Below are 27,836 nucleotides of genomic sequence, written 5' to 3' on the forward strand. Positions count from 1 at the left end.
GTTTTTATTTCATCTGTGAATTTAGTCGACGGAGAATTTTGCTCTTCTGACAGCTTGTGACTGACACTTTGTAGGGAGGGAAAAAAAGATATTTTTACAGTTGCAGTAAGCTCTTTGCTCTTATATTTGCAAGTGTGTTACTCCAAAGTTTGGGTCATTTAGCTTCCTATCATTTTGGTTGCCACTCACTTAGACCCGAGAAAAATGGGAGACATTGAGGACGATTTCTAGTGGAAGCAGAAAAATAAAATGTACTAACTGGGTGGTGATTCTTCCTCACATGACTAAAAGAAAAAAAAAGCAACCACCACAACTGTTTTGCTTTTGGCAGTGCTTGCTACTAAACACCCTGTCATAGTGTGTGAGGTGAGTCATGACCTGTTTATTTATAGCCTTGGCCAATCAAAGCCGAACACTCTGAACTTCATTCAAGACCAGCAGGCACTTAGGATGTCTTGTAAACATTTGCTCTCTGAGCAAGGAGTGCTCTTCTTGGCAGCAAACAGGACAGGTGCCTGGGTTGCCGCTTCTAAAACACAAAACAGACTAGAAGATCTTTGCCTGGATTATCTAGATTGGTAGAGAGAGAGAGAGAGAGAGAGAGATAATTCCTTTACATCTGAAATGCCAGACAGTGAGGATCTGGGACAAGATGAAAGGTACTGTACGTTGATTCTGATGGCCTTCTCGTGCAGCGCAGTACGGATCGGGGCTCTGTGTAATTACTCTGTGTGCTCCTGAGGTCTCAGCCTAACATCACTTTGCTCTGTGTTATAACAGATCATCTAATTCTTGAGGGGTTCGCCTCTAATGCTAACTTAAGGCTTCTTAGGAGACAAGTGTTAGATCTTAATGTTTGCATAAAGTTTAAATTGTACAGCTCTTAAGCATTTCTTTAACTGAAGCTGAAGGGAAGAAAATACTGTGTGGTTTCTACCTAGTCACTTCTCCCAACCGTGGGACAACTTACAAGCCTCAAAATGTCAGAGATACAAATAGTTTAGTCAGAGCTGCATTACTGACAGAACCATAACTCATTACTATGAGATAGGGCACTGTGTCCCTTTGAGGTATGCCTGTCTTTCTGAAGTTTAACTTGTGTCTTAATTAGCTTATAAAACCAACGGTCAGGACAAGAAGAAAAAAGTTGGATCTAAAACTTAATAACAATTTAACAAATACTATTTTCTCAAATGTGATCCAGCACATGCCTATGAAATAAATGCAGTAACTAAATTAGCTAAATATACAGATTTTAAAATAGATATCTTAAAAATAGTTGTTATTTATGTTAGGCTATGACAGAGTTTATAATTTAGGTTTCTTAAAGTTCATGTGGTCTTTCCATAGTTGCGATTTTTATTGTCTCGATGCTAATCAGAATGTTTGCTCTAAAATGATGTTAAAGAAATATTTGATCTTGCAAAAAAAAATTGTCAGGTATGTGGAAATAGACTTTTTGGATAAGTTCATTAACAAAATGCCAGAATATAGAAGCAAATTTAAGAAATTACAAGAATCAGAAGTGAGTATTTCATTATGCCTTGGGATTTGATTTCTTCTAGTTATATTTAAATTTGAACGTTTACGTGGATGTTTTTCCAATATGTATGTCCATGTGTTGTTGTAACACAGATGAAATACAGATGATGTTTCAGGTTGTCTGTTGTAGATCAGTGTATTCAGGCATGGTCACCTAATTGGATGAGTGTGGGTGAATGGATCCCCAGTAGCATAATTGGGTCTCTGCAAGGGTGGGGTCACCTATGCATTTCCGTTTGCAGGGATCTAAGTTGTGTCCTATATGTGACATAGATTAAAAGTAATTGTAGTAGGTAGCATTTTTTTTTTCTTTTCTTTTAAGGAAATGTTGAATCATTACTGATAGCCACCAAAATGTTAATTGCTATTCATTAAAAATGCTTAGCTGGATCTCCAGTTTATTACATTGTGTATTTTTCAATACAGGAAAACACCAATGCATGACACATTAAAAAATGAGGTTTCAGATCATAATCAAGTTTTTTTTTTTCTTTTGAATCAATTTTATAAAGGATACGCATCATCTCCTTCCTTGAAAATGTGTTGGGTTTTGTTTTTTTTTAAAGTCAAGATGGGATAAAATCTTAGGAGCTGAGAAGAAAAATAATTTTGAAAAAAAAATATTTCAAAGTTCAGATTTTGAAAAAAAAAGCAGCAGTATCTACCAATATGTACAACAATGCAACTGGTATGCAAAACATCCAAGCCTTGTAATATCTAACTTCCTTTGTTCCCGATTGTTTTTCTATAAAGGCTTGTAGCAAGCTTTGGCAGGTAACCAGAAGTAATACTATGCATAAACCCCTAAGATTTATTTTTTTTTATGAATCAAAGTTGTTTGTTTTTAAACAAAAACAATGAATGTTTCTAAAGCAGTAAGCTGAAAAAGCATGATAATAGGGCCTGCTCTTCCCATTTATCATTTCTGAAACTACCATGAAATAATTGGCTCTGATTCTAGTCCCTCATCCTTTTGTCTTTGCTATTGAGCAAAAAGGTTTGAGAAAATAGTTTAATCAAAAGGTTCAATTTTTTCTGGAATTAATTTGCCATTTTGTCTTGGTGGTAACAAATAGGATATAACTGGAGAACATTCCTACAGAAGTGATAATGAGATTTGGTGGAGGTCAGAATATTTTGGTCCAAGTTAAACAGGAGGGAATAGAAGCAGGAGCTATGGGAACTATACTGGAGCAATATGGGAACTGTACTGGAGCAACTAATTTTAGAATCACAAAAGAAGAGACAGTAAAGTAAATGCACAGATAATGGGGTAGTTTTGAGGGCATACTGAATCAAAGCTACCACTTTATATATTTAAACAAGGAGGGCAATGGTATTTTTGTAGAAGCTGTAGAAGAAGCCTTGTTCGCTGATTGGTTTCAGTGCACTGCACTCCTTGCAGCTCCTTCTCAGATGCAAACAAATTCTTCTTACATCCTCTCCTTTCCTGAGTTCGTGTCCTACTTCAGAAAATATGTAGTATTACATCATAAGTGTATTTCATCATCATTATAACATCATAGTTAAAGATGTGGCATTGGTCAATAGTCTGTTAGTCATACTGTGAATTTAAATGTGTAATAAGCAAAGAAACATATGCACAAACACTTCTAAGTAAGGCTACTAAAAAAGCTAAAAGTTGTGAAGATTAGGTTCCCACTCATGTCTTCAGTTTTGTTTTGTCATATGATCCTGGGTGGTAGCAGATCAAGAACAGCGAGGAAAGATGTGGTCAAAGGTAAAGGACTGAAAACAGTTTAGCACAAGCACAATGTTTCCTCCTGGTAATTCTTATCATCAGGTCTCCTATAGCTTTTGTGTAAGATGATAGAATTTATATTAAAAAAAAATAAAAATTGACAACTCATGAGGAATCTAATGCTGGTCAAAAATGTATAAAAGGGTACTGTGAATAATCAGTCCTTAAGTGGTGGGCACACCTGGCCGTAGGTCCTTCAAACAGATACCAACATGTAACTTCCTCTATCAGAACAATGCCTGTGTTGTTCTAATTGATGTCACCTGCCTATTGAAAAGGATGGTGCACTAAACTGTTAGCCAAGAACCTTTTATGACTTGAATAAAAATGGGAGAGAAAGCTACATTATTTTGAACCAGTAGTTTTTGAACTACAGTCTTACAGTGCATGACCTTTCTCAGTATGTGCTTCGACTTAGAAAAATGGAGATCCAGTTTAAAGTAAAATCTGCATGTTATTTAATTACTCAAAGCATATTGATTTGTAACTATGTATTTGTTTCTTCTGCTAGTATTAGTTAATAACGTGGAAAGTTTTTTATTTCCTTTTATGATTGAATTCAATGTACAATTGTAGGCAACGAGTGGTTATCTCATGCCAGGAACTCTCAGTAATGCAGTAATGCATCAAAGTAAATGATTCCCCGCCTCATACCAGATACATTAAAACCCACTGAAAAGAGTCAGAATGAAGTTCTGCACAGAAAAAGTTAAAGATGCCTTGTAATATTACACAAAAAGTCGTTTTCATGGTTTTGTGGGTTAAAAGTATTGTCTGGCTCTTCAAAATCCAATTTTCCTTTTTTGTGCAGCTGCTCTGCAACTCAAGGAATGCTCAGCTCATCTTTCCTAGCTGTTTGACTTTGAGAGGCCTTGAACTAGGAGTATCCCAGCTGAAGAATGTGGAGGCTGAAGGAGGAAAATGAATTGCGTTTGTGAGAAAGGGTTAAGAGTTGTCTTTGCAGGTGAAAAATAAATGTGAAGGAATTGCTTCCTACAGCTGGGCAGAGCTGTTTAAAGTTCTGCAAACTTTATTCTCCTGTTAATAGAGACAAGACTTCCTTACTTTTCTGAACAAAAATAGTGCAATAAAAATGTCTCTTTTGCATCACAAGTTTCTATTATAAATTGGAAGCTGACCTGGAAGATCCCAGCCCTTATACTGTCTTGGTAGAAAGACAACAGCATGTAGTAATAGCATAGTCTTTGCTGAATAGAAAGCAAATCTATAATAGTATTTGCGTGTCACTGGAACACCCAATTTTCATGCAAATTCATGTTTAAGAAATCTGCATGTATTGACTAAGTCATGACTTTGAACTAATAGCACTTGACTATCAGATCACATTTCACATTTTGAATGACCTCACACTGGCGTAGCTGGTGTTCTACTCAGGAGAGCTGGACGAGAGTAGTACAGGTCAAAGGAAGGGTTTCCCGTGACAGCTGACCTATCAGTTTGCTTAGAAGAGGAGCTGGACAATGAAATGCCCCCAATTTAGTTGCAGTGTATTTTGTTTATTTTAGCAGGAGTTTCAGCAAAAAGTAACAAATTTTAGGACAATCTGCTGTGGTGGGGAGCTTGTGTACTGGAATCACCTTCAAAAAAGTTGGAGTTAACCAGTCTGTATCTGATCAGCCAAAGAAAAACAATACAGCTCCTTGTTAAGACTTCATAAGATGACTGATGTTATACTTGAATTAAAGAAATTAACACATCTCCTGCATAATAAAATCCTGGTAGTAACGGGTCTTTTTTTTTTCTTTTTTTAAGCAACCTGTAGGACAAGGTGAGTTCCCCTACCACTTGGCCGAACACTCGAGTGTATTCTTATAACAATAGGATTGCTTTCATTTTCAGAAAAGTTTCTTCTTGACTAGTAATATAAGAAAAAATAGCCCTTTATTTATGGGATTGATATCGTTTAGCAGCACAGCGGTGGTAAAATATTCCCATGTCAGTTGAAGAGAAGAAAATACCATTATGACTTTAGTTTAACACACTGTGCAAGAAGCATATAGAATCAGGGATGAAAGGTTGCTTATGTTATGTTTTGTTGAAAGTCACATGGCCTGACCAGTCTGCTGTGCAGTCCATTGAGAAAAAACACATCCAGCCTCATCAAATGCTGATAACTTAAACATATTACTTGTACAGTAATATTACTGAAAAAATATTCTTGGTTAAGAAATAAAAAGGGGCATAGATGTAACTGCAAGCTGTGAAATAAGATCTTTTTTCCACTTTTTATTGCATACTTTCCCCTGAAAAAAACACAGTAATGGCAAGTTGGACTGACTCATTGTTAATAAAAAGCACAAAATTGAAGTGTCACATGAAGACAGATGCGGTCAGAAAAAAAACACTTTAAAACCCTGAGAAGCAACATTGCAAGGTGTTAACAGAATTCATTTAGTTCTTAGAAATGATGTATTTGAACTACAGGAGAGATGATAATTAAAGGAGATTTTTAGACTTGGGATTGTTGTTAGTTACTCTTTAAGGTTGATAACTACATTCTCCAGCTTCAATTTAAAAACAAAATCTAACTTAGAGATTCCAGGTGCGCCCAAGCCATAACACTGAAGGGATATCAAATGTGATGAATTAAAGGATGTTTGCTGTATTGGTGAAAGCCTAAACCTGTGCAGCGCCTATAGATTAGCAATGGGAATTAAAGTGCATATGGGTGTCTACAAGCTGGAGAGATTTCTGTTAGAAAAGCTTCGTGAAGTTTGTAGCAAAAAGGTTTTTCTGTTAGAAAAGCTTTGTAAAGTTTGTAGCAAAAAGGTTGTAGGTGAAGATTCTCCCTAAAGTTTGAGAACAGAGTGTGTTCGTGGATGCTTTCTGTGTTCCTCATTCTTTCAGTGATACAGCATCCTTTCATGGAACTCTTTGAAGCAAGCAGGATTTTATGTGGTGCCCCAGTGAATCATTTCAGTTGCAAGTCTTGTTGACTCGGTCATAGCCACATGACACAAATATAATTATTTTAGTATACTTAACTATTGCATAGGATCCAAAAGTGGCACAGGATAAAGCACAATTCAACATAATCACCTTCTAAATTAGCCACATAGGTCATTAAGATGCTATGCTCTGAGTTCAGCAGTGCTTGCTATTATTTCTTTCCTCATAGCGCACATATATACAAATTTGTTACCTTGGGTTACAATAAGGCTAATCGATATTGCATTGTTTTCTACCACACAGTTCAATAGAAGATTTTCAAGGTTTTGCCATCAGTACTTTAAAACACTTAACTGTAAAATATGCTTTTTACACTATTTTATATTGTATGGTTATTTACATTTTGAGTATGTGGTCACCTGAAATTTAAATGTAAAAAAGCATTTAAAATGTTTTTTAAAAACTTTTTTAATCTCAGTAGTATTTTATATCCATTATCTCTGTACCAGAATAATTTAAAAGACAAATTTTAAAATATATCTTTGGCATAGGTCTTAAGGTATAAAATGTTTGTTCCAAAGAAGGGTAACTGCATCATTATAATCACTGCCTTCTGCACTGTGGTGATTCCTCTTCTCACGGGAGAGACCCCTGAAAGCTCTGAAAAGGTAACCCTGTTTGATTGGGGTTACAGTTTATACACTTGATTTCATTTGGTTGTACTTAACTCCTGGTTGCCTATGAGGTTTGTCCTTAGATATCCACATTCCTTACAGCTGCATTGTTCTATAAGCTCTAGATAATACTTTTAAAAAGACTACAAAGTAGCCACATTACATATATTTTGATTTACATATCTTTGGGAATGTAACTTTCGGCTCTTCTAGCTTGACTAATGCGTTCTAAGTTACCCTTAAAATTACAGAGTCTGCACAGGTTTCAAGCGTGTGTGGTTACAGTTGGGAAATCAAGAAGGTTTAGAAGCTCTATAATTACTAACTCGTTGTTTATGTAGGTGCAGTCCTTCAGATCCACCACATCATAGTGTACTTTGTCACTGCTGCAGTTCTGAGTAGCGTATCTACGTGAAGATACATACAAAACTGTGTACACATAATTCAAAAAATCCAGCACATCACGAAGAGATCTTTAAACCAGTAACACGATAGCTACTGACCTTTCCGAGGGAAATGTGACGGGGCTTTGCTTGAACAGATGTCTAGATACAAAACGAGAGCATGACACCATCAGTCATTTTTAGAGAATGTAATGCCACTGACTCTTCTGGCCAGAGTTTGTGACTGTGATGGGTTGAAGCATCTGCGGTGGGAGGGTGGTTGTTGGTTTTGTTGGGGTTTTTTTGCAGCTACTAGGTAACAGTTTGTGCATTTGCTCAGTTTTAGAAATGATGCAGCAGGTAGTCAGGAAGAAATGAGTAATTAGTTTTCCCTCTGAACACCTTCAATCTTACTGACGGTAGTTTTAGAATAAAAGTGTAGTACTTTGTATATAATACTCAGGATAAGTAATGGGAGCATAAAATATATTCTTTCTAAATCATGCACGAAAACCTTTGCAGGTGTTCAGAGGGAGCTGGCTGCTCATATTATCAAAGGAACACCTTGACAGGAGTCTCAAAAGCTGTTTTGTCAGGAAGTATAGGGTTCATATTGAAGTCATTTATTAAGGTACTGTAAGTAACTCCACTAATATTATGTTGAAGTAGTTTTTTATGTTCTTGGTTGACTGATGTCATGTACTCCGCGTTCATCATCTGTATCACTTCACATGGTGTCTTCTTTTTTTTCCATGTCTTTAAATGTGATCATTGAACAATGAATTTGTCTGGATTATGCAGAGTGTACCCTCAGCAAGTTTGCTGATGACACAAAACTGGGAGGGGTGGCTGACACACCAGAAGGCTGTGCTGCCGTTCAGCAAGACCTGGACAGGCTGGAGAGGGGGGCAGAGAGGAACCTCATGAAGTTCAACAAGGGCAACTGTAGGGTCTTGCACCTGGGGAGGAATAACCCCATGCACCAGTACAGGTTAGGTGTCAGCCTGCTGGAAGGCAGCTCTGTGGAGAGGGATCTGGGAGTCCTGGTGGACAACAAGTTGACCATGAACCAGCAATGTGCCCTGGTGGCCAGGAGGCCAACGGTATCCTGGGGTATATTAAAAAGAGTGTAGCTAGCAGCCAAGAGAGGTCATCCTTCCCCTCTACTCTGCGCTGGTGAGGCCACATCTGGAGTACTGTGTCCAGTTGTGGGCTCCCCAGTTCAAGAAAGACATGGAACTACTGGACAGAGTCCAGCAGAGGGTTACAAAGATGATCAAGGGAATGGAGCATCTCTTTTATAAGGAAAGGCTGAAAGACCTGTGTCTCTTTAGCTTGGAGAGGAGAAGACTGAGAGAGGATCTCATCAATGCTTATAACTATTTGAAGGGTGGGTGTTTAGAGGATGGGGCCAGACTCTTTTCAGTGGTGCCCAGCAATAGGACAAGGGGCAATGGGCACAAACTGGAACACAGGAAATTCCATCTGAACACGAGGAAAAATTTGTTTACTTTGAGGGTAACAGAGCACTGGAACAGGCTGCCCAGAGAGGTTGTGGAGTCTCCTTCTCTGAAGATATTCAAAACCTGCCTGGATGCATTCCTGTCCAACCTGCTTGAGGTGAACCTGCTTTGGCAGGGGGGTGGACTAGATGATCTCCAGAGGTCCCTTCCGACTGCTGCCATTCTGTGATTCTGTGTCTGTCAGCTTTTGATCTAATGCAAGTTTAATGTTTATCTCCGTTTCTACAAGGGCGTAACATAACCTCTCTATCTTTGCGTACATAGAAATACACATACTCCCTTCATGAGGGTCTCTGTTCCAGCCCCCTGGTTCCAACCCTTTGTTCTCTGGGTAACAGTGCTGCTGAAGTGGGCTGTGGGGAAAAGGGACAGGAGGGACAATCATACAAGGGCTGGCAGTTGTTAGGAGGTGTGAACAAGAAGCGGTAGCATGTGGATCTGATTGTCGCACTGAAGATCAGCAAGCTGACTTTCTTACACCTCTAGTTGCCCAAGATCAGAATAAGGCTTCAGAATAGTCCCTGGTGTTCCTTGTAAAATAGAAGTGTGGCTTAAGTAGAACTGACAAAGGTGTCTCATGTTTTCTTGTGGCCTACAAGAAGCTGCCAAGTATTCTTTTGTGAAGCAAGGTTAATAGTGGGTTTGTAACATTTTGAAGCAAACTTCACCTGTACTATCCGCTCTTCTTCCTTGGCTGCTGCTTTGCCAATGCACCACATCTGGACCATGGGACCAAAGCATCTAATAATACATTTTATCTGCACTGCAGCTCATACTTTTCAACATCTTTTAAACTTGGCAAAAGAGAGCGTTATTAATGACCAAGACAAGCAACTCCAGAGAACTTTCCCTGCAAATGTGCCATTTTTCTGCATAATTTGCATGCTTATTTTGAATTGTTATGTTATCCCAGTGTGCCTTGTTTTATCCCCTGTTCTTTAATCTATATTGTCTTCATATTGGTGGTTAGCATATATGAAAATAGTTTGCATTATTATTGTAGTTTATGCTTTCATCTTTTCCCCCTCCTGTTTTTGCAGTAAACTTAAAGTTAGTAAGCCAACTATCTACAGTTACCTCATCTGCTTCAAAGCTCTGTTTTGATAGTAGGCATTAGGCCTATCCATTTTTTCTCTTTGGGCTCCCACAAAGTTCCACTTTGATTGTCAACAATATTAAATAAAGGGTAGGAGTAAAGTCTGTAAATTTATTTTGTAGTTCAGAATGCTGTCATAATAGTAGTTTTCAACGCTAGAATAAAGAGGCAACTCTTAAAATACATATTATTAATGCTGCCGAATGGTTTACAAATGTTCCCTTAAGGAGAGTGGCCTATCCATAAAAACGGTAGTCCTCATAAGACAAAACCCCTGTATACTGCTTTTCTCAAGCCGCTAATTATCAGAGAGGATGGAAATTGAAATGGCTCTTGTGGATGGGAGGCAGACAAAAGGTCTGTGTAACATTGGTAATCCTTCCCCTCATGTTCTTCATGAGTTACTTAATGGTTTTACGTCCTCTCTCAGAGACAAATGCCTGCATGCAGTGCCATGCCTGGCTGGAAAATATGTTGTATTTTCTCTGCCTGACAAAAGTCACCCAGTCAGAGACAAGAGATTTTCATCCTATGAATTTCAGGTACACTATTTTTGACTGTTTATGTTTTTCTCTTAAAGGGCCGGGGGGGATGGCAACCCTCACCCTGAATATTTTGTAATGTAAGAGGAAATTGCACCACTGCAATACCATAAATACTATACTATAATAAATCCAGGAATAAGGCAATGATTCGGGGTTTGAACTTTAATCAGTTTTACACCGTGGCTGAAGTACTAATTTTTCTTTAAGTCAATTTCTGTGCTTCACTATGCATACAATAGTTCGAATATGAATCTCCCATGCATGCTATTTATGGTCTGTATGAAATGGCTCCCAAACCTTGCTCTAATACCGATGTTGCTGTGTCACCACCTCGTGGCGAAGTTGCTGTACAGTAGTCCATGTATGTTTCATTAGACATTTTTGACCAAAATTATTCCTGACATTTTTACCAAAATGAAGCTGCTCAAACTATGTATATGAAAGTAGGAGAAGGTCATTAACCCCCATTATGTTAGGAAAGCTGCTTCCAAGTAATCAATAGGTCTGCAGCGCACCAGAAAAGAAGGTATGTAACATTCCCATGTAGAATAAAAATGGATATTATGTATGTGGGAGAAGACAACATATTCCTGGCTTAGATACAAGTATGTAAAAATTCACAAATTTAAATTTGGGCAGCAGTTTGACCAAAGCGTACAATTCAGCATAAGCCCAAAATCCTCTTAGCCTGTGTGTTTAGGAGAAATGAGAGCAAGAATTTATAATTGTAAGAAAAAGTGGCTTTAGCCACTGTATTTAGCCACTTTAGCCACTGCCACTGTATGTCAGATACGTTGTCTGGCGTTCGGTTGAAATGAAAGTTAAAGATTTTAAGGAGAACTTAAGTTTGGTGTTCTTTTTGCTGAGACATTGGATTTGAAATTCAGAGTTTGCTTTCTCCTTTTATCATAGTTCTTAAAATAGAAGTGACATACATTTTGGGTTATACGACTGAAAATTTATAAATAGAGAGGTTTTTTTAGTTGGAAAATGAAGTGAAATAGGCATTTATATATAGTTACCTATCATATGCCTAGCTTTGTGATTAATCTGTGACCAGAAATATGAGGTAATAATGTAATCCCAAACTTTTCATTTGATGTTATAATGTAATAAACAGTGTGGAATACATTATTTTTCTTTCTATTGTGATTCATCTTCTGCCTAGTTTAGGCCACTTGACCCTTTTAATAACCATCCCTTCTGTGCCGTGTCAGTGTATTTTGCATACTGCCACGTGAGAGATCGCTTCCCTTTCAGTGCAGTATCAGCATATAGCACCAGTTCTGCAAAGAGAAGCAAGTCAGAAGCTTATCTTTTTAGAAAAAATCAATGTATCTCTTGTAGTCCAGTGCAATTATATGTGTAACTTTCAAGTAAATAATTTCCAGAATTCAAATCCATTTTCCTTCAACCTTTATCTCTGTGGGCTGCGTAAGTAAACCAGTTGCTCTTGCCAGAAAGATCTGCATTGCAGTTCTTGGTGCAGGTGGAGTGTGGTCTCATGCCCATATAAAAACATTACTGTACCCTGTGAAAAAGTAAAAGTAACATGAGGGAGCAAATTTTTTTAAACACTTTTTAAAAAAAAAAAAAACAACTTCTGATTTGTGGGTTCCTGAAAGTTTGTGAACTAATTTTAAGGAAACTGCAAAATATTTATGAGGCAAAATAATCCTATTTTGGTCAAGTTAAATTGCTATATAGGGATCCACATCCATTTTGAAAAATGTTAGGTGTTAAGCAAATTAAAAAGCAGTACTCTAATTTTAAGTATGCACCATTTTGTCTGTCAATTATGGGAACAAAACTCCAAAGCACCACTGGGGCCAGGAGGCTCAATAGCCTGTGGACATCAGGGTTGTTGTACGTGTGCATTGATATTGCCAGTGGCTCACAAAAATACAAACATGTTCAAAACTTTAAAATCTTCATGGCTTTCCTTGTATCTGGAAATGAGAGGCATTAACAAGTTTGTATCCTAAAACATAATGGTGCCTTATTAGTGAGAATGAACACTAAATCATAGCTAATAAAATAGGGTACAGCAAAGGTAGGCTATGCATGTCTCCTCCGTTGAGAAGGTAGACAAAAGCAACCTACTAACCAGCTTTCAACTGAGAAAACTCTGAGTGCTTATGATGGCTTTTAACTTTTACAACATGTGCCAATAAAAATGACTAAGCAATCTGTGGTTGAACAAGGATAATATTAACATGGAAGTTTTTAATCACTGCAGATATTTTTACAAGTGATGATAATTATTTTTTTTGTCTTATGTTCACTAGAAAAAAAATGAAATTTTGTATCCCGTTATTCCTAATATTAAAGCTAATGTATAAATGTTACTTTTGAACACTAAGTTCATATAGGGTAGAGTTTAAACAGCAAAAATCTTATCAGTCACTTACTGATGTTTGCTAAAATTTAAGTTGTCCCAGGGAACTATCAGAGGGCATTTGCATTCTGAATAACATGAAGAACTGTTAACAGGGCCATCTGGTGTTTTAGTAGCTAAATAGAAGAGTAATTATTTGGAAATATGAGTTAGCAGTTTCATCTGACACTCTATGTGTGTGTCCTTATCGCTGTACACCAATCCTTTGACATTCATTTTTTTCATAATACAGTTTTTGATTTATCGTGTAATTTGAGCCACCTACGAAAAAATGTTACTATTAATGCAGTGATGCATTGGACATTTAATGGATTATATATGAGTCATTTGACTGTAGGATTGTTTATGGCTTACTTGCATTCACTGTGATCAAAAGTGTGTGTACTGAGCATTGAATTATGTGAAAGATAACTTCATAAAACTGGTGCAGAATTTATTTCATATTCTGAATATTTGCATTGTGGTACATTCATGCTTTGTACCAGTCTGATTTGACATTGACTGGCCTGTGTATGTTTTTCCTTTCATTTATTGTTTCATAAAACAGCTTTGTTGTAGGTGTTTTGTCTACTCTAAAAAGGTACACAATACAGTCATTTAAAATGGATATTGTCTAAACTGATCAGCCCCAAATTAGATACATACACTTTTTCACGTTTTCCAGCAAATTCTTCAGTACAGCTTTTTTTAATTTTAATAAAAGGACTGAACAGTCATAAGCTAAGCTTTAGAAACAGTCTTTTAAATAGAATACAAAAATAAAAATTGAGTAAGGAAATGAATGTAAACATCAAGACTTGAAGAGCAATTTCTTTTTCTGAGTTGGATAACAATCTCTTATGGATCATCATAGTTGGCAGAACAAGATGAACAAATAGGAAAGAAAAAGCACAAGGATTATATGCATGAAATTAAATGTATTAATATGTATGGCCATCCTGTGGCAATAAAAAGTACTGTGTTATATTTTTTAAGAAAAAATAATATTAAGAAACAAGTTTGGGGTTGCTTAATTTAGATGGCAACTATGCCTTGAACTCAGTGTTTTCATAGAGCCAGAATGAATAAGCAGTAATTTCTTCTGTAATTGCTTGTGGGGACTGAAAATCGCTAGTACTGAGCAGAATTTTTTTGATTAAAAAAGATCAAATTAGCCCAATATAAAATATGTGGAGAGAAGCACAGGTTTCTGTAGCGTAGCAGCAGCCATTGGATCGCTGTAGGCTACAGCTTTACAACAGCATGTTTTCAACCCGTTTCAACTTTCATATGAGCTATAACCAAAGTTGCTGGGTATTTTTGTTTGTTTTACTCAGCTGGAAAGTCATCAATTCCAGACAAGACTACAGACCCAGAATAAATCAGTGCATTTCAGAAACACTGATGAATTTATTTGTATTCCTTCAAGAAATGTCCCACTTCAAGGAACAAAACCCTGGCAAGGTAAGCACTCCCAAGTAAGATTAACAGTTCGATATTGTTTAATGAAAAGATGAGATAGATTTTTTAAAAAACAAGCAAGAAAAAAAATGGAAAATAAAATGCACGTTATGATACATTCAGTCATGAGTTTCTGCTAACTTTTTCCCGTGCAGAACACAGGTAGGTCATCAGTGAGCAAAGCTGCTCACAGTAAAGTTTATAGCAGTACAGTCCCTCCCCTTACAGCTCCTGGAACTTCACCAGTCATTCCATGAAAAGGAAATTTAAAACAACACAATTTAATAAAAATTTGAAAAAGCAGGAAGAGTACACAGTTCCTAAACATACACATTTTTTTCCAAGTAATTGTAGTTTTCAGAAATAGCGGCACAAGTAGTATATGATAGAAGACATTCCTTCATATTTTATTGTGATCATTTTTCTTCTATACAGATTTAGTTGTTTGGGTTTTGGTTTTTTTTACTGGAAAAACTGAGCTGGAGAACCCAATTCATGAAGAGGCAAGCAAGAATAATGTTTCTTCTTTCCTAATAGGAAGAAGATTATTATGTAGTTCTAGCCAAAAGTGAAGCAGATTTCTTTCCCAAATAAAAATATAACTAACGTAGAAGTATATCATGGTAGTAGTAGATTTCATTTTTATATATGTGTTGCTAAATATAAAAATTTAAAAGGAGATTAGGAGTTTTTTCCCCTTTTTGATGTCAGTTAAAGTCTTTCACGAAAACAGGCCCTTCAGAATTAGCAATTTGGAAGTAGGTAGCACCACAGTCAAATATTAGGAGTTTAGACTGAAAATAAAGATGAGCAACAGGATTAAATGCATTTCAAAGATGAATAAATAGTACAAAAAGAAGTTACATAGTTAGGATAATAAAGTTATATTTAAAAGAAGTAGATGTATATTGAGGTGAGGTAATGCGGTATACAAAATCCCATAATTTTGTCATGTAATAACATGACAGTAACTGTACGCTAAGATATATCTAATACTGATTTAGAAAAGCTAATCTTGACGGCATATTTTCTTTTCTTTTTCCTGACCTCATTCTCTAAGCCATGTCACCAATGCTTATAAATATCTGAAGGGTGGGTGTCAAGAGGATGGGTCCAGACTCTTTTCAGTGGTGCCCAGCCATAAGACAAGGGGCAACAGGCACAAGCTGGAACACAGGAAATTCCGTCCCAACATGAGGAAAAAATCCTTTACTTTGAGGGCAACAGAGCACTGGCAAAGGCTGCCCAGAGAGGTTGTGGAGTCTCCTTCTCTGGAGACATTCAAAACCCGCCTGGGTGCATTCCTGTGCAACCTGCTGTAGGTGACCCTGCTCTGGCAGGGGGGTTGGATTAGATGATCTTCGAAGGTCCCTTCCAACCCTGACCATTCTGTGATTATTTTACTGCTAAAACTACAAGCAAATTAGGCACTGATGCTGTGTGCAAAATTTCTTTGAATTAACCATTTTATTGCAATTTAACTCCAAAAGCAAATGGATTCCTTCTGTCAACTTTCAACAGATCAATTCTGTCCTCAGCATTGTGCAGTTGTGAAAGAAGCATTATATGTCTCAGTCACAACAGAGGCTGAATCTCAAGTTTTATACTGAAAATTCAGCTCAGTATTGTCGTTACGGGGATGCTAGAGTAGCCAACAAGCATTAGGAGAATGCTTGCCAGCATATGAGAGAAAACAGCTTCACGAAGCAACACAACAGGGGAGAGAACTGCACTCATCAGAAGGATTTTTTGCTTTTGTAAGCGTGCGGCAAATATGCATTGTAATATTTCAATTAGTGATTTGGATTTCTTATTGCGTATCAACTCTTTAGCCTTTTTTTGTGTAATGAAGGTGAAGTAATTTCTAGTAATGCTAGCAATAACCACGAGCTTGTTAAAACTTTACAGTGAATGAAGAAAAATAGCGTATTTTTATAATAGTAGAGGGATTATATCCTAATTAGCCAAAATAAACTCTTTGATGCTTATTTGCACTCGTTGTGTTGAAGTATTTCCTAATTTAAAAAAAAAAAAAACTTCCATTTTCTACTGCATTCTAGATTTCATTTAGCATGTAACATTTTTCTTTTTTGCAAAACAATCTAAATATTTAAACAGTGGAAGTGTTAATGGCCAATTTTAATGTTTTTGCCAGTTTTGCCTACTAGTCTGCAGTGTATGTACATTTTTCACTGTCTTGGGAAGTTACATTCCTGGAGTTGTCCTCTCCTATGTCCTGTGTAAGTATAGTCTCTTTTTCAATCATGATTTATGTATGTGGTTTGTTCATTATTTGGTCTCTGTATAGGGAGTACTTGTTTATTTATTTATTTATACACACACAGGCATATATGTATACACATATATACATATATATGTAGGTTCTGACAAGTGCCTTTTGTCATATGGAATTCAGCTTACAAGTTTTTTTCAGCCTGTTGATTCTGGCACAATGTTGCATAGTCATGTTTCTCAGGTAGAGATATCAAAATCAGTCTAGATCTAGATAATGGTAAATGCTAAAGTGATCATCGGTTGTGCCTTACTGGAAGTAAAAAAGGTGTCAGTTGATATGAATACAATGGTATTTTCTGCAACAAGTGAGAATGGCTCCTAGAAACTGGATTTGAGATTAACATTTTGATGTGGGCATTTCACAGTGTTTTTCTGTGTAAAACTCATTGTATTATGTAAAATTAGTAGTTATCTTACACAAATGAATTGTTTAATCTTTAAACTTCTTATAAAGCAGTATTTCAATAAAATTTCTCTCTGTGTCTTCATTTTTATCACAGTATTGTGTGCCTTTTTATGTCCCTTCCTTAAGTGCAATGAATTTGGGCAGAAAGTGTGCAACAAAATTAAGACTGTTCTGATGAAACTAGATTTTGGAATAGTGGAATATATCAACCAGAAGAAAAAAGAAAGATCTGGTGAGTAATTAAGTGTAGTCCCACGTAAGTAATTAAGTGTAGTCCCACGTAATGTATTTCTGTATGCAGAGAAAATTTTATTCACCTTGCAGACAGTTTGATTTGTCCTGTGAAGCCAAGTGTAAAGGTATTTCTGGCTTTGAACTGCTGCTAGCTTTATAAGGAGTGATAACGTATGTCAGACGTCTGGCTATGGTAAGAAAAATATTATTTCATGGAAGGAAACAAGGCAAGACTGATGGTTCACTTGATTAGATGTACTGCTTGTAGATTTTCAGAAAAAAGTATTTGCTGTAAAGTATGCGATGCTTATCTCTGTTTAGATAGGGCAAACATCCAGGAGAGAGACTCGTTCAAGAACATAAAATGAGTACATAACAGAATTTTCAGTAAGAGACCGAGCTCTGTTCCAGCATCTAAATCCGCTTTGGTTTCACTCCCAACAGCAACAAGAATTTGTTTTCTTCCGCAAATACTCAATAAGCATTAAGAATTAATCCAGGTTTTTAGTTAGAAAGGGGAGAAATCGGATTAAAATTAAATTTCACCTATATCTCACCTGAAAACATTTATAATGTTGGAAACTTAGATTTTAGGTAATAAAGCTATTTCAAGAAAAATATTTATATGAACGACGTTATCTTTAGTTTGCTTTTTGTGTGAACTACAGTTTTGGTTATTAAACCTTTGTAGTGTAGCTACGTGACTTGCAGGTAGCCTACCCCTTTCAGTTAGTATTATATCAGTAGATTTCACTTCTGCTTTAAAACATGCAGTTCTTATAACAGTTCATCATACAATGTGCTGTTCCTGGACACAATGAGAGGACCCATCTGCCTTTTCCCCTACTCTTACATATAATGCAGTAGTTGGAAATAAGGAATAATGCACTGAAAATTTTATTTCCTGTGTTATTCCACCTTGTACTACTTTTAAGTGAAACTGCCAGAGAGATCAGACTATTGTTTCACAAATTTCATAAGCCAGCGCTGGGAAAACGGTTGAGGTTAGATTCATTCTTTCCTGCCTCTCACCCTCCAGTTTAATTTAACCAAGACAAGTTCCCTGCCTTTTTTTCCACTTGGGTTCACCACATGGGTTCACAAACCCTGGTACTGGCACGAGAGGAAATAGCAAGTTCCAAAAATAGGCAACCAAGAATAATATGGCTGTGGTTTTCAGCTTATATGGGTTTAAAATATTCGTGAGGCTATTCTGAGACAGGGAGAGGAGAGGAGAGGAGAGGAGAGGAGAGGAGAGGAGAGGAGAGGAGAGGAGAGGAGGAGAGGAGAGGAGAGGAGAGGAGAGGAGAGGAGAGGAGAGGAGAGGAGAGGAGAGGAGAGGAGAGGAGAGGAGAGGAGAGGAGAGGAGAGGAGAGGAGAGGAGAGGAGAGGAGAGGAGAGGAGAGGAGAGGAGAGGAGAGGAGAGGAGAGGAGGCAAAATTTGTATCTGCGTTCATCTGTTAGGAGCAGCATCTACCAGACTTCAGAGGATGCTTTGTATGCATATTTGCATATAAATATTGCAAATGCAGGGGAATGGGGTGCAAAGAAGAAAGGTTTTGTGAATGAAGATTACATGCAATTATTCAGAAAATTGCATGTTCTCACGTAAAATTAATGTGCTGGGATAACTACACTGCCTGTTTTAACAGTATGTTACAACTGTGCATTGTACCAGTAGTGTAGTTTAAAAGGTTGATGTATATTGCCAGGCAACATTATATTATGGTGAGCAACAGAGACTTCTGAAACTAACTGACTAAATGTATTGGAATGTATTTCAGACCAACAATATCTCTCCTGCTCTGTCTGCTGCACGATGTATTTTGATAAACGTCTAGCCTCTCAATCAGCCTTTTTTCCATTACCTGAGTAGCATATTATTAAATGATGCACTGTGTCAACAGGTGAAAGTTTCCTGTATTAAGCCGCCGTGTGACAGGGAACGCGCACTGAACCTCAAAGTCTGTTGTCATGAGTAGGATTAAAAATATTTTTTCTCTTTCAGAAACAGCAAAAACAAAACCCACAGAAGATGACAGTGAATTGGACATATCAGCCCTGTGTCCTAAGGTAACTTATTTTCAGTCAGCCCTATCTTGCTTTTAAGATCTGTATAGGTAATGGAGAGTATCCAGGCTACTGTCTCTGTGGAAGACTTTAACCTACCCAGGAGGCTGTGTTCCTGAGCTAAGCAGTAATGCTTTAAAAGAGATTCATAGTCTCCATCTTTAGACTTATACTATTTAACTTACTGCATTTTTGACTTGAAGGTAACGGTTTCTTTGGCCTACGACACTAAGAATGTGTTTATTTTGTATTGGCTGTGGAATGATTGAACAAGACTTCAGTAGGCAGCTAGACTTTTAAAAGGCAACTATTTTTATTTGCAACAGTGAAATGGCAGTTAATTTTTATCAAATTAAAATAGAAAAGGGAAATGTTCGTGGAAAACCTACATAGTTTGTCAGATACTTTTGTACTCACTTTTCTGATCATTTTCAATGATAGTGTAAATCAGTATATTATCTATCAGTATCTTTCTAGGCATGTATGAGAACATTCTAATATCTCCTTTCTCTCTTAATATTCTAAATGGCGGTATGGCAAAAGATTTTCCATTATAATCAGAACACTGGTTGATATAAAAAGAATTCCATTTATAGGAATTCTTATGCAGTATTTGATCAGTAGTGTATAGACCCTGACTTTGACAGCGATCGCTTTGAAGGTGGTTTTGTATTCTAAAAAAAATAAATTTATATTCCATGGAATAAAAATTTGTAGCTGACACAATTGAAATTTGTTGTGTAAATTCGTAAAGGATAATGATTTTTTTTTATTTAGCTATTTTTTTACTGTCTTAAAGACAAAGGGGGGGTGGATCCAAGTTTATACATTTCTTTACGTTTATGTGTATTTTATGTTTGCAGGCTCATTCTGCTTTCATTACAGTAGGTTATTACTTTCAGAATGAATAATTGGAATTTTCTATGCTTCTTTAGTCTAATACAGCTTTCAGTTATTACAAAGAGGGATGCTTCAATTCTAAGTATTGTATACTCCTATTATTTTCATGCTTCTACAATTAAAGCTTAAACAGGAGACAATTCATATTGCTATGACATGCAAGAGGCTTCTTTTTCTGTATCTAAGCACTGGCTTACTGTAATGTGAATTTTTTGAGTATAAGAATACCATGTGTGGGACATTTTTATGTTTAGGTTAGTCCTGCAGTTGTTGCCAAAGAGCTGTCAGTGTCTGACACAGATGTATCAGAAGTATCTTGGACCGATAATGGGACCTTTAACTTATCCGAGGGGTATTCTCCGCAGACAGACACATCTGATGGTATGTAATGGCTTCATCTATTTCATCGATAAATTGCAGTCATGTAAGTTACCTGAAAATGATTAGAGAATTTGAGGACAAAAGTTTTTTGGGTAGGTTTTTTTTTCCCCCTACAATGAATACAAAATTAATTCCAGTGTTTTATGTAATTTTGGGTACATCTTGTGTAAGAGCTGTCCTCATCTTAAAAATAATGAAGTACATCAGTATGTGTCTAAATGAGTAGGTAGTGGTGGGTAAAACCAACATAGTTAATGAGTGCCAGATTTAGCTTTCTCTTCCACCAAACCTTTTAAGCAAGTAAACCTTTTAAGTTAGTATCACTGCCTTTGTGGAGCTTTACAAATAAAAGCTGAGGAATAAAAAGTGAATATTTTGAATTGCTAAACAGCCAAGTAAAGAAAGTATTCTGGGTTTTGCTTACAACAATACTGATGAAGCATTGAGCCTAAATGAGATGTGAAGACTAAGACTAGGAAAAGATTCTTGAGCGCTTGTCTTGATCTTGACCAGCTCTTTAAATTCTTACTTTTTACAGACCAAGCTTTCAGTTAGCCCTTTGCCTGAATAAAGATAAAACAGCAGTAGTTTGGTGTGATCTTAGCTGTGGATTTGTTGCTCTGCTCCTTTTGCATTTCTCCTCTTCTAGGAAAAGATCACTGTAAATGACAAGTAGGGTGATAGTACTTAACGACATTATACCTTCCTAATTAATAATTTAAATTATTTTGTTAATATTTCAAGTGGTAAATAGACAGCATTGTACAATCACAGAATCGGAAGTTGGAATGAGCCATTGTCATTCGTCTCATCTAACTTCCTGTTCAAAGCAGGTTCAACTTAATTGAGTTGCTCAGGGCTGTGACCAGTTGAATTTTGAGCACCTCCAATGGTAGAGATTCAGCAACCTTCCTGGAGAGCCATTTTCAATATTTGATCACCCTCATGATGAAAAAGCTTTTTTCTTAAAGTGAGTCAAAATTTCCCATGTTCCAGCTTGTGTCAATTTACACTTACCCTTCCGCTGTGCACCTTTAAGAAGAATCAGGCCCCATCTTTTCTATAACTTCCCATTAGGTAGTTAAAGAAAACTATGTGATCCCCCCTTTGCTGCCTTCTCTTAAGGCCAAAGCAAGCCCATTCTCTCAGCATCTCCTCATATGTTGTGTTCTCCAGCCCCCTAATAATTGTGCTGACCCTCCAGGGGACTCATTCCAGTCTTTCCTTCTCTGTCTGTACTGAAGAGGTCAAAACTGGGCAAAGTACTCCAAATGTGCATTCTCAGGTGCTGAATAGAGGGAGAAAATCCCTTCATTGACTTTCTGACTTTGTTTTTGCTAGTGTAGCTCAGTATGTGGTTGGTCTTTCTTGCTGCAAGGGTATAGCACTGGTTTGCTGTCCACAGGTCTTTTTCTTGAAAGTTGCTTTCAGCCTTGTTGCCCCCAACCTGTACAGCTGCACTGGTTATTCCATTCCAGATGCAGGACTTCCCATTTGCTTTTGCTGAACTTCATGATGTTCCTTTTCAGCGTGTTCATTTGTCCAGCCTGTTGAGATCCCTCTGAGGGTGATGTGCCCTCCAGAATATCAAATACCTTGCCCCAGAGCAGTGCCTTTCTGCCTGTGAACTTGCTGAGAGTGCACTCCATCCTGCCATCCAACTCATTGATATAAACATTGACCAGTTTTGGCTTCAGTACCTTTGAGAGACACCACTAATAACTGGCCTCCAGTTGGACCTTGCATTGCTGATCACAGCCCTTTAAGCCTGGCAGTCGGGCCAGTTTTCCACCCACCTTACAGTTCACTTACCCAGTTTGCTCACCAATTTGGCTGTAAGAATAAGGTGGGAAACTGCATTAAAGGCCTTGCTAAGTGAAAAATAAGCAACATCCACTCTTCTCCCCTCACGGAGCATCTCAGCAAATGGGACATACACATAAGTGCAAGACCAGATGGGATGCATCCAAGGACTGGCTTATCTCCTCTCAAAGCTCTGTGCATTTGGGTCACCACTCTGCATACAGCACAACCTTTCCTCCTCACCTTCCCAGCCTATTTTTCCTGAAGAAAATGGAGAAAATGATGTACCAGACATTTTTAGGATTCATTTCCTTAACCCTTATGAATGCTCCTATTGCTTGTTTTCATAGAAAGTAAGTTCAAAGTGATTATTTTTTACCTTCTCATTCAAATACTAGATCAAAATATTCCCTTATGCTCATTTAGGTCTCTTCCTTAGACCATGTACTGTGGTCAGTATTTTACACATTTATAGTAACAAATATCGTGCTATTAACGCAGTCATCAGAGTCTAATCTTTTATTTGTTTACATTCTGCTTTTTATCCTCTTGAAAATGTGAAACTATCCTAGTTATCTGTAGAGTTTCTATTTTCTGTTTCCTATTTAATAAAAGCATTGGCCAAGAAAGGAAAAAGTTATAAATTAGGTCTTTACATCGGTTTTATATCTTTATTTAAACAGGCAAACATTCTACAAGTGTTTTAAAAGCTTGTAATACATTCATATGCATTTACATAATTGAAATTTATATATATTCTGAAGAAAAACGTTTAAAGATCTGTTGTGACGTCATAAATTTTAGGACTTTATGTGGCTGGCGTATTTAGAACAGGTTGTGCTGAAGATTTGCATTGCTTGTTTCATATACAGCTAGATACAATTTAAAAAAGATACTATCTTCAGATGACTTTCTGAGATAGGTTGATACCAGGTGTCTTGTGGTAAAAAGTTTACGACCTCAAAACCATTTTATTTTAAACGTAACACAAAGCTTCTCTGCATTAAGGCTATATGAGACTACGTAAGACTACTAGACTGGATTAGTAAACGTATTTAAAGGAAAACTTACTAATTGCATTTTTACATTTGGCTGCTATTTTGGGGGCAAAGCCTTTCGTGTTTGCTAATGCTGTTTCCTTCTGTTCATCCTGTAATAGATTTTGACCGACCTAGTGATCATGAAGAAGCTTTTGCTAGAGATCTTGCAGAATTTCCTTCTTTAGAAAATGGTGCCAGAACAAATGATGACGATGACTCAAGCATCAGTATGCCCATCCAGCAAAAACGAAAAAAAGAACAAGCATATTTCAAGGTGGATCATGCTTCCAGACAGAGTAAAGACAGACCATCCACTGCAGGGCTCTCCTTGCCTTTGACCAGTGACCAAACCTTTAATTTAATGAGTGGAATTGCTGGGGATGTCATCGCAGCTGCGGTGTCTGCTGCCATCAAAGACCAGTTGCAGTCTGCACAGCAAGCTCCCTCACATGCAGTGCCCAGTTTGAGCGAGGAGACAGACACAGAGGAAGCTGATGATTTTGAACTGCTTGACCAGTCTGAGCTGGAGCAGATTGAGAAAGAATTGGGACTTTCACAAGGCCAAGAAGCAGAATCCCAGGAAAAGAAAAAATCTTCAGGCTTCCTTTCAAATCTGCTGGGAAGTCATTAACCTGGAAATTGCAGCTGGTAACATAGAAGAAATTAAACATAAAAACACACTTAAAAAAATCAAATGCAAAAAAAAAAAAAAGGAAAATTCTGAGCTGTAAGCTTTAACTATCCCTTTAGATGTGTTGTAATAATTTCCCTTACGCAGAGTGAATTAACTGGATAAATATCAGCTGATACTGATAGTTTAACGTTTCTGGTAGTTACACCTCAATGTAATAGCATGGAAATGAATTATCTATCCACTGTTTGGTTGCAGATGAGTGTTGGAGGTCAGTTTTTCAAAAGAATCAGGGGAGAGGGTTTTTTTATCTTTTTGCTGACCATGTATGTTGAGGTCCTGAGCCAAATTTTCAACACTGGCAGTTTATTTACTTTTGGTTGCCGACCATGTAATACAATTAATGATTCACACAGACAGGGTAAATTATCAGAGGATTGCAGTGAGGTTAACTAAATCTCGCCTCCTTCAATCGTACCGAAAAGTATGAATCCCTGCAGTTAGCATTATGTGTAGTGCATCTACTATATATGAAACACATTAACCAGCACAACTCTAGTTTAAGTATGTGTGCAACACTATCAAAGAACTTGATTTCATACTTAAAACCCTTGAATTATTTTGGATATGGTGATGCATTTCCAAGTTTTTTGCTGTTTTAGGCTTGTAGAGTTGTAAAGTGGCATGCTATTTGACTGACCACCTGCTGTGTTCCTTCATAGAGTCTGGTCCTTGGCAGTGTTGCCCATGTAAAGTCAGCCGACACATTTTTATATTCAAGAGTTAATATCATGTAAACCGAACAACCTTTTTTGGGAGCAGGTGAGGGTAGTTATTGTTTGCAATAGAGATTAGAGTTAAAAAAAAAAAAAAGAAAGAAAAAAAAAAAAAGAAAAGGCTTTTTTAGGTGCCACTTCCTTCATTCAAGATTCTGTGGGTTTTGTTTGTTTTTTTTTTTTCCCCAGGACAGCTGCCATCACTTGCAACAAAAGTTATGTTGCAAGCTGAATCTTTTAAGAGACTTAAAAGTATTCAGTGAGGTCATTTGCTATAGAAGATGCTCAGAATCTTCTTCTTGGCATGTAATTTAAAACAAACAAAAAATAACTTGTTTAAATTATTTGCCAGTTTAAACTCCACACATGCTCAGTGAGTGGCATGGGATCTTAAGCAGGTAACTTATTTAACTTTTTCTAGGGCTTTTTTGTTCACCTATGACAAAATTGAATTGTAATACCAAGCAATAGTAATCAAAGAAATAGGAAGAAGTAAAGCTCGTTTTCTTAATGTGATGTAAACTGTTAGCAAAGTTGAGGGACCATGTCAGCTGCTACTACTACTCAAGTGATTTTCCATTTGCTGGCATTTGAAGAGGTGAATTCTGTCATCTAGGACCCTCAGGAAGTACAGCAACAGATTATAAAAATCTTCCACTAACGTATATGTGTAGGTAAACCTGTGTTTGAAGTTAACTCCATTTTAATTTGTTTTTCTTTCTGAGGTGAAAAAATAGGCAGATGGCCAAAAAGAGTGTAGTGAAAAGAAAGACGCTGAGAGTTTTTGACACTAGCTTTATTGTTGCTTGTGCTTTTGTGTCAGTAATGCATATTGACCGTGTTTGCTGTCCTTTACCAGTAAAAAAGTGAGCCTGTGCCTTCATTATCAAATCCATTACGAAGTAAGTGGATGCTGGGTATAGATCCCACAAGATGCAGCTTTTGAAATTACAACATCTTAACATTAAAAGCGAGTTTCTGGAAATGATTAAAAAAACACGGCCACATCACTTCCACAGTGTTGGTTGTTAAGTTTCCTTTTTAGCTTCCCCCAGCCCGTCCTTCCCATTTGAAAAAATAAAAGAAGCTTTTGCTGGGAAATCAATCAGTTTAAAGGCCATTTAAATTTCTCAGATGAGTTAAAAGCCTTGTTTCCTTGCTGCCTGTTTAGGACAATCTATACAGTTAGAAGAGTACAACTTCCAAATTGCTGATGAAACTTAGTAGGACACCCAGACAAGTGTGTGCTTCCTTGTACGGGAGCACTAGTGCCAGGAGAGGAAACGGGCTATGGGACGGGGAGAGGCGGGAGGGAGCCATCCTTCACAGGCTTTTCTGGAGCAGATTGATGGGACAGACTAACTGGCTGTCAATGGTGGCATTATAACAGCGTGCACTTTATTGTTGTTTTATGAAGAATACTTGTGGTTATAAAAGTATGTAATGCAGGGGCACTCTTCTAGAATAATAGATTAGATCATGAACGAAAAGCAGTTGGTGGAGTTTCTTGGACTTTTTGTAAATCATCCATTTTCTGGTTTCAAGATAGAAAAATAGATTGATTTTTTTCCAGTATGAGTCTCAATTTTTATTTCTTTTTTTTTTTTTTCAGAAAGAAAAACAAAGCAAAACTTGAACAAGCAAACCATTAAAGTTTAGGGGCGTAATTGCTTATTTGAGTGTCTTTAGAATTTTCTTTTTCTGTTCTCGTGGTAGTCAGTTACATTCGAGCCCCTAAATACTGTGTAATGGGGAGGAGGTAATTCTGTAACGTATAATATCCCTCCTTAGGTAGTGGGAAGATGCTTAATTTTCTGCAGAAAATTACCTCTTCCCTCCCAAACAACCGCACATAAGAAACACTTTGCTCGGATGCGATACATTCCACTGCCAGCAGTTTGACAGCAGAACACAAAGAAAACATTTCTGTCCTTGGTGAGATCCCCTCCACACTGCCTTCAGTCGGAAATCCCTCAAGAAACCTTCATTTTGCTGTATTCTATCAGCAGCTGCAAAACAGCAGTTACTTAAAAATTCCCGTCACGGTGGTCCACAGCGTCTTTCCTGCCCAGCGCTGGCCGTTTACTTCCCGTCATCCAAAACTGGACGTGCGGGCGGGGAGAAAGGCGAGCGAGTAGGAGGGAGCACGTAGCTTGGAAACGTGCATTTGTTCCGTGGAAAAGCCTGTTTGCCCACAATTTTCCAGTCGAAAGGCAGCACCATCAGCGTCAAGGGTGAAAGCAGGGAGTGTGGACACGCGAGCAAGTGCCCATGGGGTGACACGGGGTATGACCTTGCCGTGGGGATGAGTCCTGCCGGCGTTACCTGGTAGCAGATTGAGGATGGGGTGTGTTTTGGCAGCAGTGTGGTTGAAGCCCTCCCCTCCTCCTCGCTTTGCAGCAGCTTCTTCTCGCATCCCTGCCGGAGGAGAACGACCCTGGGCCAGGACAGGATCAGCGGGATGCGGCTCAGCCCTTCGTCCTCGGAAAATTTCCCCTTGCGTTAGTACCTCAGAGTGAGAGACGGAGCGGTCGGTGTTTGATGAGCAGCTGTAGGTCTGTCAGATCCAGCATCAAAAGGTCCCGTTTCCCGCACACAGGGCTTCCCCTGTCCACCTCGGACGCACCTACCGACCCTCCTTGGGTTTGCTCGTGAAAAAAAAACAAAACAATTGTACTATGCAGAGGAGGGGAAATAATTTTAACCCAAAGTAATAGGATCTGAAAAAATGCTCGTTTTACTTGTTTTTTGTTCGTTTTGCACTTTTTTCCAGAGGGTTTAAGCCATCTGAACAACCTCCCTTTAGTCTCCATGTCTGTTCTTGGCACACGAGCGGCGTAACAGTCTGTAATGCACACACTGTCCGGGTAACCAGAAACTGGAAAATTACAAAATCTTTATTTAAAATTTTTTGCAGCACTTTACCTAGCCTGATTACTATTTTGTAAACATGGAATTATTATATTGTTTGTAAAACCATTTAATAAATATGTGTTAGTTTTTATCTTTCACCATATCTAATTGTAT

The 27,836-nt window shown here is 37.6% G+C and overlaps 1 protein-coding gene across 1 annotated transcript; it reads left to right on the plus strand.

The window, feature by feature from the left end:
- The first annotated feature begins 425 nt into the window (after window positions 1-425).
- On the plus strand, window positions 426-27,820 carry RETREG1 (reticulophagy regulator 1). Its single transcript, XM_082499319.1, has 7 exons — window positions 426-659; window positions 14,150-14,276; window positions 16,429-16,513; window positions 17,069-17,206; window positions 19,217-19,281; window positions 20,433-20,559; window positions 23,522-27,820. Exons 1-7 carry the CDS (start codon window positions 625-627, stop codon window positions 24,031-24,033), a joined length of 1,089 nt encoding a protein of 362 aa, XP_082355445.1. The 5' UTR covers window positions 426-624; the 3' UTR covers window positions 24,034-27,820.
- Window positions 27,821-27,836: the final 16 nt, after the last annotated feature.

The sequence above is a fragment of the Vanellus vanellus genome, assembly GCF_965231255.1.
Source record: "Vanellus vanellus genome assembly, chromosome: 2".
Lineage (NCBI taxonomy): Eukaryota > Metazoa > Chordata > Aves > Charadriiformes > Charadriidae > Vanellus > Vanellus vanellus.

Coding starts and splice junctions, on each gene's coding strand:
- RETREG1 (XM_082499319.1), top strand. CDS start 625: ATGCCAGACAGTGAGGATCTGGGACAAGATGAAAG. Junction 660..14,149: donor GATCTGGGACAAGATGAAAG/GTACTGTACGTT, acceptor TGTTTTACTCAG/CTGGAAAGTCATCAATTCCA. Junction 17,207..19,216: donor GAAGAAAAAAGAAAGATCTG/GTGAGTAATTAA, acceptor TTTCTCTTTCAG/AAACAGCAAAAACAAAACCC.